The 19,508-nt window shown below is 52.4% G+C and overlaps 1 protein-coding gene across 2 annotated transcripts in view; it reads left to right on the top strand.

Moving 5' to 3' along the window:
* The window catches only part of ADGRD1 (adhesion G protein-coupled receptor D1), a 176,458-nt gene that overhangs the window by 124,028 nt on the left and 32,922 nt on the right, over nt 1-19,508 (top strand). For both annotated transcript variants that reach the window (XM_004017305.5, XM_004017304.5), the window contains one exon: nt 18,477-18,580. In XM_004017305.5, the coding sequence (XP_004017354.1) occupies nt 18,477-18,580 (104 nt within the window). The remainder of the gene's footprint in view (nt 1-18,476; nt 18,581-19,508) is intronic.

Below are 19,508 nucleotides of genomic sequence, written 5' to 3'. Positions count from 1 at the left end.
GATCACAGACAAATATAAAATGTGAAACTATAGAACTTTTAGGAAAAAAAAAATTGGAGAAATCTTTAGGACCTAGACCTGGGTGGAGAGTTCTTAGATTTAATACCAAAAAAAAAAAGGAAGAATTGATGAATTAGACTTCAGCATAATTAAAAACATCTCCTTTTTGAAAGACTCTGTTAAGAAGATACAGAGATTTTGAAGTAAAAACAAAAGGCCTTGATAATCATGGATAGTTATGCAAAAACAGGAATCTTCAACCTGGCCTTCCAGATACCTTAAAGTATGTCAGAGCTTAAAATCTACTAAAAAATGTTATCTCAGGACTTCCCTGGTGGTACAGTGGATAAGAATCTGCTTGCCGATGCAGGAGGCACAGGTTTGATCCCTGGTCCATACGTCTGATCCCTGGTCCATACGTCTGATCCCTGGGAAGATGCCGCACGCTGCAGAGCATCTAAGCCCATGGGCCACAGCTACTGAGCCTGCGCTCTAGCGCCAGGGAGCCACAGCTACTGAGCCACAGATACTGAGCCTGCGCTCTAGCACCAGGGAGCCACAGATGCTGAGCCACAGATACTGAGCCGGGATGCTGCAACTACTAAAGCAGGCGTGCTCCGGATCCCATGGTCCATAACAAGGGAAGCCATCACAATGAGACACACAGTTGCCGCAGCTAGAGAAAGCACTTGGGCAGCGACAAAGCCCCACTGCAACCAAAAGTAATACAGTTAATTAACTAATAAAAAAGAATATTGTCTCAAACTGCCTCTCCCTACCTCCCCTCCCCCCATTTCTCTCCCCCACACTTGTGTTTATATCAGAACAAGACAGATGTTAGGTGGGCCAGACCTTAGACTTACTAAAAGTATATCTTGCCCAGTGACAGAGCAATTCTACAGACAGGAATGAAGAAATGACAAGAGTTATGTGCAGAAGTGTTCGCAGCATCTTTACTTATAACTCAGATCTGGAAATCATCCAAATGTCCACCAACTCTATACCAGATAAAATCTTATACAGTCATAGATGGAATAATTACAACAAGGATAATGACATGGCATGAACTTTATGTCCCCCTAAAATTCACACATTGGAATCCTAATACTTAATGTGATGGTCATGAACAGGATTAGTAGCCTTATGAAAGAAACCCAAGAAAGCTCTTTTGCCCCCTTCCACCATGTGAGAACACAGAGAGAGTTTGGCAGTCCACAGTCTGTGGGCCCTCACCAGAACCTGACTGTGTTGGCACTCTGATCTCAGACTTCCAGCCTCCAGAACTGTGAGAAATAAATTTCTGCTGTTGAAAAGGCAAAACAAAATTGCAAATGCCCTGGGATGGGGTTCTCTGAACCACAGTGGGTCCCTGCGCGTGATGGCTTCCTTGGCTTCTTAGGGCCCCAAAGGAAATTGAGTTTTCCTGGCGGGGGCGGGAGAGCAGCGAGGTGATGGGATGCCTCCTGGGATCTCCTAAGAAGCAGAGCAGGCCAGGCACCGAGAGACAAGTTTGGTTTCATCCCATACTGTGTTTTGGAAATTGAAAAATTCTATTTATGACTCTGAATTCCTGGCTCCTTTTGAAGATTTTGGGTGATGCTGGGACAGAGTTCTCAGAATAGTGAGGCAAGAGCTGGGTAGGGACCTCTTCTTCCTCCTTCGTCAACAGAGCTGAATGCTGCTGGGAAGTGAGATGCCAGCGCAGGGTGAGTCTCTTTGGCCATATGACCTGCCCTGCTAGGCGCTCTGGTAAATCCACCTCCAGTAACAGGGACCCACTCTCTCGGGGCACATCCATTCTTGGGTCTGTCTGTTTATGAACAGACTCTATTCTCCTGAGGTTTTGTAGTCCAGGTGCTGCATATATTGGGTGGCAGCAAATATTTGATAAGCCCACGATTATACCAGTTTTGTTAGGGAAGGAGAGATTTCTATAGCAACATCCAGGCTGCAAGCGGTGTTTACCTAAGGATCGAAATCTCATCCACCATCATTCGACAAATACCCATCAGGGACCTAAGGTGTCAGGCTTGGAGTTTCATTTGTAAACAAGAAAAGCCATGCGTTTCTGCTTTGGAGTAGTTTATATTCTAGTGGGAAAGACAGATCATAAACAAATTAGCAACTAAATAGGTAATTTCAAAGAGCAATAAGTTTAGGAAGACCTTTGGGGAGAAGGATGGAAGAGATGGCAGATGGGGAGGAGGGAGGTTGTGGGGAGGAGGCAGGTGTCTCAGAGGAAGTGACAATTGAACGGCCAGAAGAGGCTCGTCTCTAGAAGGCCTGGGAGAGGAATCTTCCAGGTTAAGAACCAGCAAGTGCAGAGGACAGGAGGCAGGAATAGATGAGGTTGGTGTATCATGGAGGGAGGGCAGTGAGCATGGGGAGTTTTCTGTTTGCAAAGCGCATCATGGGTTTTCCAAGCAGACTGTGAATTACTTATGGAGACTCCGGAGAGGACTTCCGGGCGATCCCTCGGAGAACGTGGGGGGGCCTGACACCCCCTGCACAGTCCACGCGTGTACATGCCCAATGCTGTCTATCTGGACAGACGACCCCCTTTGCTCTTGTGATGCAGCATCAGGTGAGAGTTGGGTTAGCAGACTTTTGAGCAACCCCATCAGACAGAGTCACCAAGAGCCTCTGGGTTTTGCCTGGGAATCCTGATGAAATGAAGCCCAGGTCTGACGGGTCTGGGTCCTCTGGGTGGTGAGTTTTTAGAGGTTCAGAGCAGGTGGTTCTATCATAGGCCTGAGGGGCATGAGCCCACCTCTCCGCCCAGCACCCATCATGGTGAATCTTTGTCCATCAGGTATGAGCCCCAAACACTCCCAGTGGGAATGTTTTTTTAAAGGTGTGACATTTAGGGATGAGTTGATTGGTGCTCCTCCCTTTCTGTTTCCATCCTTCCCACTTGCTCAGTCAAAACCCTTTCTCTTGTTGACCTCAGTTCTTTGATCCTAAATCAGGGAGCATGCTGGGTCGGGAACCAATGGTAGCTGGGGAGACCAGCCGGGGGCAACTGCTAGTGATTTAAAGAAAAATGAAATAAGACAACAAGAGCGCCTTGAAGTGGAGAGGGTAAGTCCCTATTTGCGGGACCCAAGCATCAGCTACTTTGACTGCAAGAGGTGGACCCATTCTAGTGGTCCATCCACTTGGTTCCTTTCTCTGCCTCCCTTGCTTGTCCTGGTCCACAGGTTCTGCTACCACTCATGTCTCTTAGCATATCAGGCCCCAGAAAGTGAGAAGCACGGCCTCCAAGAGGCTCACTCCCCTCCTTCTGTCCTCCACACCGCCCCTTTGTTCTCCCTCCTGCCAGCGCCTTGAACCTCATGGCTCACTCAGCGTCCCTCTGGTGTCATGGGGAAAACCCAGCCACTCTCTTTAGCTCCTGGAAGAGGCACTGTGCTGCCTCCAGGCAGAACCTATGTGGTCCGGTGGTCAAGCCCCCTTCCTTGACAGGTGGAGAAAGTGAGGCCCAGAGGCCGGGGTGGCCCAGCCTGTCATCCATCCATTCATCAGTGAATTGCTGAGTTCCAGGTGACCCCTAGGCTTTGCCTTTTTCTAGAAAATTCAGTGCTCAAGATCTTGAGTGGGGATGGAGACACAGCATGTGAAGGCAGTCATGGTAGGGTAAGGTGGGAAGACAGAGGTGGCCCCATGTGGCCTCCTGAGCTGGGGGTGATGGGCAGAGACCCTGAGGGAGGAAGGGACTCCGGGTGGAGGAGCAGCAGATGCAAAGGCCGGAGCAGGAGTAGCCAGGGCTGGTGCAGCTCCCAGGAAAGGTGCCAGGGGCTTCAGACCTGAATGTCCAGGGGGCTGAGAGTGGTGTGAGTGGGGGGCGTCATGGAGGGTGGGGGCGAGGTGAATTGAGACCCCTCACCCAGCTGACCAGGCAGCCTCTGTGGATGCAGATGCTGCTGCCCCTTTTTTGATTGAGAAAAACTGGAGATTAGTTTTGTACAAAACTCTTGATTGTTTAGATGTGTCGTTAATTATCCTTTCCAGGCCACGTGTCAGAGGTGGGCCTGGCCCAGTCCGATGCCCACAGACCAGCAGCCTGAACTGCACGTGCTCAGGGACCACTGGGTCTTGTGAAGATGCTGACCTAGGCTCCACAGGTCCAGGTGGGACCTGAGTAGAGCTCAGGCTTTACTGGCTCCAGACTGCTCTCTGAATAGACCCTGGGTGCAGCCATCTCCTCTGTAAAAGTCAGGTCAAGCTTGTGTTCACGTCCTGTGAAAATGGCCAGGCCGATCATTACAGATATGAAGGGTGGGTTGGGGTTAGTCTGATTCCAAGTGTGTGCTCACTAGAGGGTGGAGATGGGTGATCTTGGGTGATCTTGATTGGGGTCTGAAGGGAGGGGGTCGGACAGATCCCCGCTGCGAAGTTAGATGCAGAGGAAGCTAGTGAGACTGCCTTTGGGGAGAGGAGTTCCAGGGACACAGGAAACAAACAAGACAGTGAGCTGCGGGCTGAGCAGACCCAGAGTCAGCAGGGCTAGTGTTCTGCCCTGCAGGGGGGTCTTCAGGGTGCTCCCCTGACAAGGGCAGTTCTGGAGTCATTGGAGGCAGCTGTGGTCCAAGGGTGGGTCACAGAGCTGGGTGCCTGCTGATGACAGGCACCGCTTCGGGGTCTGTTGCCTCCTTCGGACCTTGCCGTGGGGGGTGGGGCCTGTCACCATCACCATCACAGATGAGGGCTTGGGGACTTGCCTGAGGTCACCTGGGGACAGAGTCTGAAACTGAGCTCTGCTCTCCGACCCCAGAGCTTAGGCTGGTGGCCATGCCCAGGGATGGCCCACAAGCAGAGCTTCTTCCTCCTCATCCGTTACATGTGTGTGCGCGTGCTAAGTCACTTCAATCATGTCAGATCATGCAATCCCATGGACTGTGGCCCACCAGTCTCCTCTGTCCATGGGATTCTCCCGGCAAGAACACTGGAGTGGGTTGCCATGCCCTCCTCCATGGGATCTTCCCCAGCCAGGGATCAAACCCGCATCTCTTGTGTCTCTTGCATTGGGAGGCAGATTCTTTACCACTAGCGCCACCTGGGAAACACCGATCCTTAAAATACCAAGGACTAAATCTAATTTCCTGTATGATGTGGGTAGGTCTGCAGAGCAGTGGGAGTGGGCAGGGGCTCCCAACACTCAGCAGGAAGTTGTGTTTGTGCCTGTGGGTGGGAGAGGATGGAAGGGAGGAGCTCGGTCCAGGAAACTAAGAAACCAGGGTCACACAGCATCTGTGATTACAGATCCATCCCTACTCAGCAGCGATGCCAGATTTAGACAGCCTGTGGGTGTCTTCGTGGAAGCAAATCATGTCTACTCATTGCCAGGAAAGGTCGATTTGAAAATGGTTTAAAATTATCCATGCTAAAAATGAACATTTTCATGAACATTTAAAAAAAAAACAAGGCAGTTATCACAAGTAGATGCCAGATCCGTGGTGCTTTTGGAGAATTAGTAAAAGCAGCACAGATGGTTTTATTTTCCTGATGTTGAGGCTGAATCTTCCTAAGCTCTGCCTCCCAGCCCTGGTCTCAGGCTCTTGGACAGGTTCTCTCCTCCAAGCTTACATCCACCTGTGAGCCCTTCTCTCTGTCTGTCTCTCCTGGCTCCTCTCCCACCCAGCTTCCTCCTTGGTGGTTGGCTCTTGGAAGACCTTTCCTCCCCGAGTGAGTCAAATAAGAGTCAAGAGAAACTGGGCTGAACCCTGGCCTGTGTGATACACTCCCATTGATGCACTTGTGTGGAATGATCCCAAATGAGTGAGTAACAATTCACAGCTTGGAGAAGCAGTTGCTAAAGACTGAGAGCATATCATTGAGGGCTCCTTCCTGACTCCCAGTGCCATGTGGCTGAACAAGTGCGTGGATGAGGGAGTCAGTTCCACACGGGAGAGGAGCTTAGGGAAACACAGAGTGTTCTCCCTGGATGCTGGAATGCTGAGTGCATGTGGGTTTAGCCTGTAACCCCGATTCCCAGGCATAGGGACTGCAGGTGCGCAAACACAGATGCTAGAACCTCCCTCATCTCCAAGGATTGACCAGCAGGGGTCGCCGGGGACCGAGGAACAGAGGCTCCCACTGTCGGGCTGCTCAGGTGGGCTGGTCCAGGCAGGGTCTGGGGATAGGGGCAGGTGGGTTTCTTGTTGAAACCACGGTAACCGCAGTGTCAGACTTATGAATGGAATTTATAGGCAGGGAAATCAGAACAGGCAGGATTTGGAGGAGGTGAGAACAGGGAAACTGGAACAAAGGCTGAAGGTATCTTGCCTTAGGGGGAATTCAGTCCTTCCTGTGTCTGGGATCCACACCCGAGGCTTGCATTTCGGAGCACAGGCTTGCTGTCTACTGTGGGAAAGCTGTGCTATGACAAACAGTCATGGTAATGGATGAACCTGGTGATGCCCAAGGTGAGGTGGTGGTGGGCACAGCCCAGAACTGGCGGGAGTGCTGGAGGCCCACGAAGCACAGCTCAGACTTTCTCCAGGGCGCTGGCCCCTGGCTCCCTTGTGGGCTCTTTCAGAGCAGCCTGAGTGTGGGCATCTATCCTGGGTGGGGGCAGGAGCTCTGTGCCTGGACAGGTGCCCCTGGGAGAACTGGACCCCAGGGGCCCCCTCACCTTCCCATCAGCCAGGGAGCCTGGGGAAGGAGCAGTTTCCTAAGACGGGGTCACAGCCCGTGGTCTGCAGGCTGACTTTGGCCGGTAGACCTGATCTGGTTAGCCCTTTTGTCCATGAAAATGAAAGTGTTAGTCGCTCAGTCATGGCCAACTCTTGCGATCCCATGGAATGTAGCCCACCAGGCTCCTCTGTCAATGGGGTTATCCAAGCAAGGATACTAGAGTGGGTTGCCATTCCCTTCTCCAGGGGATCTTCCCAACTCAGGGATTGAACCCAGGTCTCTTGAATTGCAGGCAGAGTCTTTACTGTCTGAGCCATCAGAGAAGTCCCCCATTTGTCAATATTTCTTTAAAAAAATATTTTATTGAAGTATAGTTGATTTACAATATTGTATTTATTTCTACTATACAGCAAAGTGGCTCAGTTATGCATATATACCTATTTGTTTTCAGTATGGTTTAATCACAGAATATTGAATTTATTTCCCTGTGTGATACAGTGGACCTTGTTGTTTATCCATCCTATATATAACTGTTTGATCTGCTAACCCCAAACTCGCAGTCCTTCCCTCCTCCAGCTGCCTTCTCCCTTGGCAACCACAAATCTATTCTCTATGTCTATGAGTCTGTTTCTGTTTCATAGATAAATTCTTTTGTATCATATTTTCGGTTCCTCATATAAGTGATATCTCATGATATTTGTCTTTGTCTGAAAGACCCTGATGCTGGGGAAGATTGAGGGCAGGAGGAGGAGGGGACGGCAGAGGATGAGATGGCTGGATGGCTCAATGGACATGAGTTTGGGTGAACTCTGGGAGTTGGTGATGGACAGGCAGGCCTGGCGTGCTGTGATTCATGGGGTCGCAAAGAGTCAGACAGGACTGAGCAACTGAACTGAGCTGAACTGATTTGTCTTGGCTATTGGAAATAGCACTGTGGTGAACTTAGGGGTGCACGTACCTTTGTGAATTATAGTTTTCTCCAGATACTTGCCCAAGAGTGGGATCGCTGGATCGTATGGTAGCTCTAGTTTTAGTGTTTTGAGGAATCTTCGTACTGTTCTCCATAATGGCTCTACCAATTTACATTCCCAGCAACACTATAGGAGGGTTCCTTTTTCTCCACATCCTCTCCAGCATTTATTTGTAGACTTTTTAATGATGCCCTTTTTGTCATTTGTCGATACTTCAAAATTCAGTTATTATCTAAAATTTTGGATTTCTAGTTTTCTTTTTTTTAAAAAAAAAAAAAAAGGAAAAAAAGATCTGACCACAGAGAGCTTCCACTCCTGAGCAAGCAGTCATGGCCCCTGCAGGCAGGGGTCTGCACTGCAGTTCTCCAGAGCCCCCAGCACTCCCTATCGCCTGCCTCACACTAGGGGCCATTCATCGTCATGTTCGCATTGTGCTTTCAGGGAGGCAGCAAAACGCTGCTTATTCTTTTCTAGGGAAGAGAAATGACATCTACTAAGAGGAACTTTAGGAAAAGAAATGAAGATAAAGACGTTTCTTTTTGGAAGAATAGTCTTGCTTGTTTATTATGTATGCAAGCTCGCAGATGGCCTCATGAATTTATATAAGCTGCCTCTCTGAGGGCAATGGTGTTTGCGGTCTCTGACTCAGAGGAGTCCATGTCCTGAAGCAAACTCCAGGTTTTTCTGGGCATTTCTAAATCTAGCCACTGGTGGGAAAGGAAGGGCATGGCTAGGGCACACCACGCCTTCCTGACACTGGAGCTGCAGTGGTGGTGGGTGGGGGCACCTGCTTTCACCAGAGCTCCTCCCCCATCTCTGAGGGCCCATGTCCGCCCTGGCCAATGGTTAGAGGATCGCCTGGGCTGCAGCCACCTGAGGCCGTGCCCCCAGCTCTGGCTGCCAGGGAGGGCACAGGGTGGGTGTGGGGTGGAACCTAATTATAAGGCAGCCTGGGGCTAGTGAACTGCCCCCTCTCTGAGCTGTATTTGTGGTCCTGGTGGGTGTATCAGAGACAGACTGGGCCAGGATTTAGTTGGTGCTAGCAGAGGGCTCAGTTCACCATCAGGAAGTGATGTCTCCAAGTGTGCACATCACTTACTCTGATGAGCACCTACTGTATACAGCTCTATCCCTAAGCAGCGGCCCCATTCTGTCTCTTGGTCAGTTGAATGCTTGGTTCATCCCCCGACACTCTGCATGGCTCTGGGCAAGTGCCTTCTCTGAACCTCAGCTTACCTGCCTGTGACATGAGTGGGGACCCTCTCCTTGTGGAGTTGTAGTAGAAGTCAGATGCATCTCAGCCCTGAGAACTGAACTCTAAGCACCCAGTTGTGAGTACTGAGTTCTGAGCACCCAGCCCTAAGTACTGAGCTCCAAGCACTGAGTCATGAGTACTGAGCTCTGAGCACCCCCCCCCCCCAGGCACTCAGGCTGACTGAGACTGCAGTGATGTCAGCAGTGGCACCCGCCTGGGATGTGGCCAGTGGAGCCATGTCAGAGAGGAGTAGGCAGGGAACTGGGGTGCCCTGAGCCTGGGGACCCTAGACCTCCCTACATGGCAGTGTCAGAGCACATGTCCCAGCGTCGTCCTTCTCCTTTCATTCTTTGAAAGGACAGCAGGGTCCTGTGCTCTGAGCACAGAGTCCAGACTACTATTTCCCTGTTAATGGGAGTCCTGTAGGAGGAGGGAGCCGAAAAGTCTCTTGTTTTGCCCTTTTCTCTCCCAGGGTGTAAGGCCTCACCCTGTGGGTTTCCACAGAAGGGGGCTGTCCTAAATGCCTTTCTCTTATGGATCCAGAAAGTCTCCCTACATCACGCCTCAGGTCCCTGGTCTGTTATGTAGCAAAAGGGGGAGCTGACAGGCCCCCACTGGTCCTGGCTCATCCTCTGGGCTCTGACACACCTGCCCTCTGTGCCTGTGTGTCATTTGCTCAGTTGTGTCCGACTCTTTGCAACCCCATGGCTCCTGGGTTCTTGGGATTCTCCGGGCAAAAATACTGGAGTGGGTCGCCATTCCCTTCTCCAGGGCATCTTCCAAACCGGGGGTCGAACCCAGGTCTCCTGCATTGCAGGCAGATTCTTGACCATCTGGACCACCAGGGAAGCCCGCCTGCTCTCTCCCTTTTGCAGATTCACCAGCCAAGCCCTTCCAGGCTGTGTGTGGACTAGGAACTTCCTCTTCTGACCCTGCACCCTCCATGGAGCCTGAGAGCCTGGGATGGTGCTGAGCTGGGCACTGGGGACTGCGAAGAGTGCCTCCCTCCTCCCTCCTCCCCACCCCTACTCACTCCCATCTCTTCCCCTCCTCCCTCCCCCCTCCCCTGTCCCCCCATCTCTCTCCCTCCCCTCTTCTCTACCCCTCCCATTTCTCTCCCTCCTGCCTCCCTCCAGGGCTCCCAGGGCCCTTTCCTTGAGTCCTCGCCTCGCTGCCTCTCTGGGGTGGGCATATTGGCTGAGCTCTGGGGCTGGGCCACTGCCTGTCACCCATCTCTCCCCCTAGAACCCCAGGCATGCAGGCACTGGGCCAACCTGGGAAAGAGTTGCAGGAGGAGGGATCAGATGTTCGGGGAGCTCAGCTTGTCCATGAACCTGACCCTGCTGTCCTGGGGACAGTGCCTCGCTGTGGGCTCAGCAGCCCCTCCTGGCAAATTTAATTATTCTCCTGTCCTTCAACCAGACCCAGGCTACTACCTTAGAGGAAAAGCAGCCATTGCTTTATTTATCCTAGACTCTTCTGAGAAACCTCTGATCTGGAGCTGCAGGGGGAGCTGACAGTGGGATCCCGAGGGCTCCTGTCTCCGAACCCCCCTCAGGAGGGAGAGCTCACTCCCTTGGGGGAAGGGGTGGTGAGGGTAGCAGCCAGGAGTGAGGATGCAGGGGTGGAGTCAGGGTGGAGCCGGGGGCATCTCCATCTCGAGGTAAAAAGACTACTTTGCGGCCCACCTGCCAGAGCGAGGGCAACAGGAGGGAGAGACAGAAGGCAGGGCAGAGAGCCCAAGGGTTCTATAGCCATTCAAGGTGGTCAGCTCTGGGCTGGAGGACTGAGCTGGGAACTGAAGTGCGTTCTGACCCAGATCGGGTGCACTCTGCATTTTTTGTCATAAACATGATGGATCACCACGTGGTGGTGGGAAAGGGGATCCTCTTGGAGAAGTTCCCTCCACCCATGTCAGGGGTGAGGGGCCCTACAGGAGCCCGAGGACTCCTTGCAGGACTGAGACAAAGCCAGGGCCAATTTCTCAGGCTATGTTTGCTGTAAAGATGCCATGCTACTTGGGAAAATGCACTAAATAGCACAGAAGATGGACGTGAGCTCGGGGGCCCCATCCCCTCTCATGTCTCCCAGCCCCCTGCCCAGAGCAGGGCCGACTCTGTCACCTCAGAGACAGTCTCCGTGTCACCCTCTGTTCCTTAAACACAGAGCTGTGTGCTGTAGAAACCAGTCTGTGCTTTTGAGAGACGTATCAGCACATCCTGGCGACTGCTTCATCTCTGTCTATGTGGACCTGCCTCATTCATTTTCACCACTGGGTCCCCCTCTTCCCCCACCCTCAACCCTGGGATTTCTCTAAGCCTCTGTGGATCCATGTCAGGTGACAACAGTCTTTGGCTGCTGCAAACAATAAATATCTGTGAGCAGACACCCTTTCCGGCACTGCAAGTGCGTCAGTAGGACAAATCACCGCAGTAGACTTGCTGGGTAGAGCAGCCCAAGGTTTGAACTTCTCGTAGGTGCCTGAAGCCACCATTTATGGGGAGGTCTGCTCCGGCCTCGCCTCTGTGCAGCGAGCATCGGGGTGGCTGGTGTGTTGGCTCCGTGTCATCCCATCGTCCACGTGCCTCCCGCAACAGTTGCTCTGTGTATTTTGCAATCTCGGTCTTGAGTCCCCACCCCATCCCCACCCCCACATGTAAAGCCGGAGATCACACAGCTTCCAGTTAGCATCTTGGGAGCTGGCAGCCTCCCAGCCCTGCTGGCAGGCTCAGGGGCAGAGGCACAGACTCCCTGACTCCCACGGCCCAGCTGCCCAGGGCTATATGCAGGAGGGATCCAATCCCCAGGACCCTAGGCATGTCTGGATCCTGGGCCTTTGCTCTCAGACCCACCCGTCCCCCTGCTGGACTCAGCATCCTAGGGCTGACCAGTGCCGACTACTCCTTGGGGCCCTGGCAGGAGATGGGAGGGGTGAGGCCAAGTGCCGTCCTCTCTCCTTGAGCCTCAGGCAGCTTTCCTGGCAACAGCCTTGTCTCTGCAACCTCTGCTGGCAGCTCCTCCAGCCCGTGGCCTTGGCTTCCCCAGGTGACCTTTAACCAGGGCAGGTGGCTTCTGGCTGTGATTTAATTAATACCTGGGTAACACCATCATCCTGTGGCATCTCTGTTCTCCTTTGCAAACATTGCCCTAAATTAAATTACTCATTTTTTTTGAAAAGCTAAAGTAGTTACTGTCTTCCCAGTCACCCTCAGACTGGTACACAGCTGTATGACTGAGTGGAGATGGTTAAGACAGCCCCAGGGGCCTGGTCTGGGTAACAAGGGAGTGAAATGGCTTAGTCCTAGTCCCTGGCTGACTCTTCTGATGAGGTGACTCGCCTGAGGAAGGCAGGTCGATGACACCTTTTTAAAGACATGGACCCAAGTCTTCGTGCATCTGGTAGGGTTTCTCCCCTACCAGTGCACCCCTGTAGCCCACGATAGTACCCTTCAAGCAGCCAAGAAGCTTGGAGCTCTGGTCTCATTTCCATCACTGGAACATAGTGAAAGTCACCTGCAGGCTGGACTGCGTGCAGAAGGTGTTGCTAGTGAAACCCACAGATGATTAAGCCCAGGGACTGTTGTCAAACCTCGGCTGCCCAGCAAGCCACATGCTCCTCCTGTCCAGGGCTGAAGGAAGGCACATGGTTTAGCCAGGGTCAGAGGGGACCAGCAGAGGGGCAGGCTCCAGCAGAGCCTGGGTCCCAGCAGAAGGTAGACCAGAAGGCAAGACAGAGCAGGCCTTGCAAAGAGCCAGAGGTGGGGTGATGGAGGCAGGGGAAACTGACGGAATGCAGGGTCCAGGAGCAGTGAGGGGCTGAGAGCATCTGCAGCCGGGCTGACCCAGCGAGTGGGCTGCATGCTCTCAGATTGTCCCCACTTGTCCTTCACTCTGCTTGGCCACAGGTTCCCTTGACAACTGGCTTCCTGCCGAGCCCAGCCAATGAGAGGCAGGCATGAAGTGATACCCGTCTGCTCTCTGCTCAGATGCTCCTATGCCGCCCATGGCCCCTCCGTGGTCCCTGCTCCCGCAGTACCGCCCTCCCTCCGTGACCCCAGCTCAGGGGACAGGCCTGTTGTGTTTCCAGCTTTTCAGTGGTCTTAGCTCTGCTCACATCACCCCCCTCCTGTTGTCCTTCCCACCCTACAAGGGCAGATGTTCTTGCTGTGGCTGTTCTCTGGGGACTGTCCCCATCATCTCCTTTTCTGAGGGTTCCCATACTTTGTCCCCCACTTCCTATGTTCAGTCCCCTCTGCTGAATTCCTGGGAAGGCCTTCCTTTCCTGTGTGGACCCTCCTGAAAGAGTAAGTGAGTAAGGCGGTGAGGCAGATGCTGGCGGGACAAAGCACTGGGGGGCTTGCAGACCCAGGCAGGAACGAGGATTTCATTCTGGGCGCAAGGGTACCCAGGAGGTGGGTGAGCTCAGACCCACATCTGCTGAGTGGAGACTTGGCTGAAGATGGTGTGCAGTCGGGGAGCTGCGAGGCAGTCCAAGAAGTAGAGGAGGTTAAGACAGAGGCTCTGGAAACTGAGGATAAGGAGAGATGTATGCCTAGTGTTAGCAGAGGAGCCAACAGGACTGGGTGGGGATGAGCTTTGAGGGGAGAGAGAGGACCTGGAATGACTCTCACGTCTAGGTACCCCCTCCCGTCCCCGACAATCACCTCCAGCAAGGCCTCTGATTATTTCCATCTAAGCCTGATCAAGCGCAGAACTAGTGACCTTATTTATTCACTCATGTATTTATCAGTATCTGTTTGTGCCTTTGTTCATTATTTGCTTTCCCTACTGCAGGTTAAGCCCGAGGCTTGGCACTCAGTGGGTGCTTAATACATGCTTGCTGCCGATGGGGGTCTAGGCCATCTGGGGTCAGTCCAGTACTGCCTCGCCAGCTGTGCAGTGATGGGCAGTCACATTTCTTCAACATGAGAACCGGGATGCCACTCACAGCCTCCTCTGCTGGTTTGGTGCCTGTATACAGTAGATGCCCAATAAAGGCACTTCTGTTCTCCCCATCTTAACCATCCAGTCTGCTGTGAATGCTTCATGACCCCAGGTGAATCTGATCTTTGGTTCATCTCTTGAACATCTAGAGTTTGCCAGTCCTTGTCAGAGGCTGGGGATCTGAACAGGAGCAAGACAGACAACCCTTGTCTCCATGGACCTCACCACCAGAGTGCACCCTGCTTCCGGTTCAGGAGGTCCTTGCCTGTCCTCTCTGTCTGCTTCCGGTTGCATGTTGGGGCCAGTGTGAAGCCCACTTTCCCTCCTGTCCAACTTCACAAGGCACAGGCTGTTGGCAGCTTACGGTGGAGCCATGTTTAACACAGGTTCACTTAACACACTGGCAAACCAGTGGGCTGAACATGCGTTAAAGTTATCAAGCTCTTATATAAAAAGAGAGGGGGAGTAAGCCCTTCAGGCAAGCAGAGTCTCTCAGATTATCCCAACACCAACACACACATTCTGCTCTGTGGATCTGACAGCTGTTTTAAACAAGAAAAATCTGAAGACCCCGACTTCTGCAGGCAGGTTCCTCCTGTGGTCTGCCTCAGTGTTACTCAGACCACTGTGCTGAAGAATGATGTATGAGGTTACCTGCACAGACCATGGCTTGTAGGGGACCTGAGAGGTTTTCAAAGGTCCTTCTAATCACCTCTTATTTTCCCCTCATAGGCTTGCTTTATCATGCAAGTGCCGTTTCAAGTATGACCTTCCAATATATTAATAGCTTGCCTTATGCTCTGTATGAGCATTTTGAGACTGGCTAAGAAGGCAATGGCACCCTACTCCAGTACTCTTGCCTGGAAAATCCCATGGACTGAGGAGCCTGGTGGGCTGCAGTCCATGGGGTCGCTAAGAGTCAGACACAACTGAGCAACTTCACTTTGACTTTTCACTTTCATGCACTGGAGAAGGAAATGGCAACCCGCTCCAGTATTCTTGCCTAGAGAACCCCAGGGATGGGGGAACCTGATGGGCTGCTGTCTATGGGGTCGCACAGAGTCGGACACGACTTGAAGTGACTTAGCAGCAGCAGCAGCAACCAGGATGATAGCTCTGCTCAATGGAGGAGCCTTATCTCATTTTTAAAGTGTTCCCTATTGTGGTTGGCTTAAGGCTGGCTTTGGTGGGGTTGGTAAAAGCTGTGATGAAGAGTTGGTTGATGGTGAGTTTTGATTAATGGTAAGGTTGGTTGATGGGTTGAGTTGGTTGATAATAGAGTTGGCTGATGGTGGGGTAGATTGACAGTGGGGTTGGTTGATGGTGAGATTAGTTGATGATGGGGTTGGTTGCTGGTGAGACTGACAGATGATGTGGGGTTGGTTGATGGTGTAGAATTGGTTGATAATAAAGTTGTTGATGGTGAGGTTGATTGATGGTGAAGTTGGCTGATGGTGGGGTGGGTTGATGGTTGACTTGGTTGATAATAGGGTTGGTTGAGGGCTTCTGTTGTAACTCAGATGGTAAAAATAAATTACTGCAATGCAGGAGACCCAGGTTCGATCCCTGGGTCAGGAAGATCCCCTGGAGAAGGGAATGGCTACCCACTCCATGATTATTGCCTGGAGAATTCCATGGACAGAAGAGCCTGGTTACAAAGAATTCTTTGCATCGGGTTGCAAATAATCAGACTGAGCAACTAACACTTCCTGTTTTTCCACAGGTTGGTTGACAGTGGGGCTGCAGGGCATATGGTAGAGTACGGGGCAGCTGTGGGTATGAGGCTAGGGCTGGACTCTCATTTATCAGAAGCACTAGGCAGAGCCTGTGTGCAGAAAGCAGGTAAAGATTTCAGTGAGTGTGGCTGGCCAGGTAGAGCCCTCACATCTGGAAGCTTTTATGCTGTGCAGTGAACCTCGCATGAGCCCACAGGAAGCTCACCAGGGCTCTGTGAATGGAGGAGGTCAAGTTTCATTATTTTTCTAAGAGGTGTACACACAGTGATGTACATTAAATACATATCTTATGGTGGATCAGTGGGGGAGTCGGGAATAGACTCGAGGGCTCTTTCTGCTCTGAAGCCTTCAGCAAATGAACCCTCATTCTCAGTAGTACCTGCTGTTCTCAGAGCTGTGGGTGATCAGGCAGCGGAAGTTTCAGGAGCGTGAGCTCTGTCCTCAAAGAGCCTCCCATCTCTCTGGGGAGAGAGAAGACTTCCCCCGTGAAATGTGACTGGTGTCAGAGAGTGGGATGCTTGCACTATGGGGATGTGAGATGTTTGGGCAGTAGAGCAATGAACAGGGAGGGGGATGACCTGAGACCTCAGGGTGCAGAGGACTCCATGCACAGAACTTGTGCTCCGGGGCCAGACTAGGGAGGGGACTTCCGAGTGGCAGTGGGGTGAGCGTGTCACCAAAGCCAGCCTACCTTGTTGATACAGACATGCTGGTATATTTCATTTGCTGGCATTTCCACTGGTCATTTAAGTTAATTTCAATTTAGTGAGCGTTGCTGAGGTCGACCTCAGTTTCCAAGAACAGTTGATGGCCTGCTGATGTCTATAAACTCTGGTAACCAACACTTCACACTTTCTCTAGGCAAGGATCATTGTAACGATGGCAAGACACTTCTATTATCTTATGAGACAGCAAGGAAAGATGACATATTCAGTATAATGTTAGTGTTTCCTCTTTGGGTTTTCATTTCCCTTTCTCAAAAGCTCACTTGAAGTGAGCTTCTAAAGACGTACTCTCTTCCCCTCCCCCAAAGAGTTTGAGAAATGCCAAGTTTAACACAGTTCTCTCTTGCTATATATATATAGATATATATATATGTGTGTGTGTGTGTGTGTGTGTATTCACCTGTAGGATTTCTCAGAAGCCTTAGATTGCTTATATTCACCAAAACATCTTTAAAAGCAGATAGAGAGTGCAACTTTTCTGAAACTTATCTAAAACCAGAAACGTCATTTCACAGAAGACCAGTGACAACATCTCACAGGAATTAGAGTGTTGAGTGATACCGTGTGGGAGCGTGGCTCCAGGAATATATTTCCGTTCGCCTTCCTAGGGGATCTGATGACTTGGAGCACCGTGTGTTCCATCTGCAGATGGGGAAGTTTAGGATTCAAGATCTTGTGATGTTACTGAGAAGGAAGGCTGCTGGAGTGGCCCCACCCGCCTAGGAAGCTTGCCGTGCTGCAAAGATAGGAGTTGCTCACAAGGGCCCTGCCTTGACGTCTAGGGCTGCTGGGTCCAGGCTTCAGCCTCCCCCGCCTCCCTTCAACCAGAGATCGGAAATGTTTCCTGACCCCTGGGGATGAGCTGAGTGACTCAAATCTGAAGGAAGTAGACCCCATTGAGTGATGAGTCCTCAGGCACAGACCTGCTGGCTCCCAAATTGTTCCTTGCGACCCACTTACGTTTCCTGGTGGGGCCTCCTGTGCCTGTAGCGTTTCCCGCATCCTGGCCAACAGCCATTTTACAGATCTCAGTGTTTCCTCCTGTTCCTGGTTAGGTCCCAGGTGGCTCAGTGGTAAAGAACCTGCCTGCCAATGCAGGAGATGCAGGTTCATTCTCTGGGTTGGGAAGATCCCCTGGAGGCGGGTATGGCAACCCAGCCCAGTATTCTTGCCTGGAGAATCCCCATGGACAGAGGAGCCTGGCGGGCTACAGTCCATGGGGTCACAAAGAGTCAGATGTGACTGAAGTGACTTAGCATGCATGCTCAGGTCCCAATGAACAGGGAAGAAGGTAGTTTAGCTGGAGGTCAAGGTTCTGGGTGTCCTGGACAAGTCTGGAGGGTCCTTGATGTCCAGGGCTGGACACAGATGCAGAACGAACTCCAGGCTGGGTCTTTGACGCTGGTGGAGGAGCCATGAGCCCCAGCAGGAAGTGTACTGCAGCGACCTCTGCCGGAAGCTGGTCTTCCGGTTGTGTGGCTCAGGGAGCACGGAGTTTCTTGGATCCCAGGTTCAAATGTGTGTGTCCTTGAGATCCTAGCTCCTGGAGTCTTGGATTGGTCTCTTAAGTGAGCTGTGGTTTCTGTCACCATCCTTTGTGACTTTGCATCCACTTAACCCACTGAGTTTGTTTATGCTGTATTTGACATCAGGGATAATAGCAAACTCTTACGTTGCTCTGAGCATCTTACATGTTTAAATTCATTCCTAGGTCATTGACTGAGGACAAGGGCATGTTGCGACTTGAACCAGGGCCTATGGGTCAGGCTCTTAAGCAAACACTGCATCTCCCGGGCAGCTGTGGATGTCACATTCTCGACAGGGAGGCACAGAGCAGGCAGGCTGCATGGGGATGGGTGGGGGAGGGGTAGGCAGTAGGCTCACAGAGACTGGTAGGTGGAGGAATCTGAGTGACTGGTGGAGCCTTTTGGAGCGTCTGAAATGTACAGAACCAAGAGCCAACATCAAAGGCCTCGCCCTCTTGATGGCAACAGCAGGGTATCTGGCAGAGGCAGGGACTGTCAGTCACCACCAATTCAAAACGGCCCGATGACTACCTGGTGCCAGCTGTGCATTAGCCCGGAACCCTTTCCAACCTGAACTCTACCCCTTCTCCTCAGTCCGGCTCGGGCGGCACTAACCACTGGGCCAGTTCCCCTGTAGGACCTGGACCAGATGGCTGACCACCTCCGCTCTGCTTCCCGCACAGCTCACACGCGGACACCAGGTGGCGCTCTCGTCCATCAGCTACATCGGCTGCTCACTGTCCGTGCTCTGCCTGGCAGTCACGCTGGTCACCTTCGCCGTGCTCTCGTGAGTCATCTTCTGCTCTCCCCCGGGGCCCAGGAGGTTGGGCAGCTTCGTGCGAATGTCAGTGCCACCCCTGCCCACCTCGATTTCCCTTCTGGCACTTGTACTGGGCTGGGGGTGGGGGTGGGGCAGCAAATGCTGGCCTCCCTTTAGATTCTGCACACGGTGTGTGACAGGTGGATGGTTGTTCCTCAAATACATTTTGTTTTGAGATCTGGGGTGTGGGGGGCCTGTGGGGTGCTGGAAAAGACGGAGGAGAGAGGAGGGGCTGTCGAATTGGAGGGCACCTGGCTTGAGCTAAGCCGGAAAGTTCTGAAAAGGTCCCCAGCCCACAGGGCTTTCTGGCCTTTGACCAGGTGAGTGCCAGAACAGAGAACCCCGCCCCCTCGCCACCCAAAATGTTATTATAGCAGCCAGATCCTTGTGGGGCTGGGCTGCTGGAAGCCCCAGGGGTAAGATCCCTGGAGGGCCCCTTCACATCAGTCTGGTCAGAGCTTGAGGATACCCCCAACCCCCTGCCACCGAGTGGATACTGGCAGCTAAGTCTGCCCATGGCTCTTTCAGGACTGGGACAGAAAAACAAGATCAGAGCCGAGAGTCTGGGCAGTCAGCTGGGAAGATGGGTTTGCACACTCCCCTCAGAGCTGTTGGACCTCTAAGGAGAGCGTGTTACTCACACCTGGATGGGCCTCAGTCTCAAGGGGTGCTCAGGTGCTCATGGGGTTCCTCCTGGAAGTTGGCACCTCTCCTCACCTGCCCTGTTCCCTGAGGACACTAGTCACCTGGGTGACTCTCTGTCTAGGGGGGGGTCCCTGGTTTGGTTGGTCCGGGGGCTTTAGCCACAATGGCAGGGGAGGCTGTTAGCTTCCCTGGGCCCCTGCTGCAGCCCACCAGGGACCTGGGCACTCTGAGGGGCGGAGCGGGGGTACCC

Source organism: Ovis aries, chromosome 17, assembly GCF_016772045.2.
Source record: "Ovis aries strain OAR_USU_Benz2616 breed Rambouillet chromosome 17, ARS-UI_Ramb_v3.0, whole genome shotgun sequence".
Classification (NCBI taxonomy): Eukaryota; Metazoa; Chordata; class Mammalia; order Artiodactyla; family Bovidae; genus Ovis; species Ovis aries.
The sequence above is the reverse complement of the archived record's forward strand: the minus strand, read 5'-3'. Positions and strand labels throughout refer to the sequence as shown.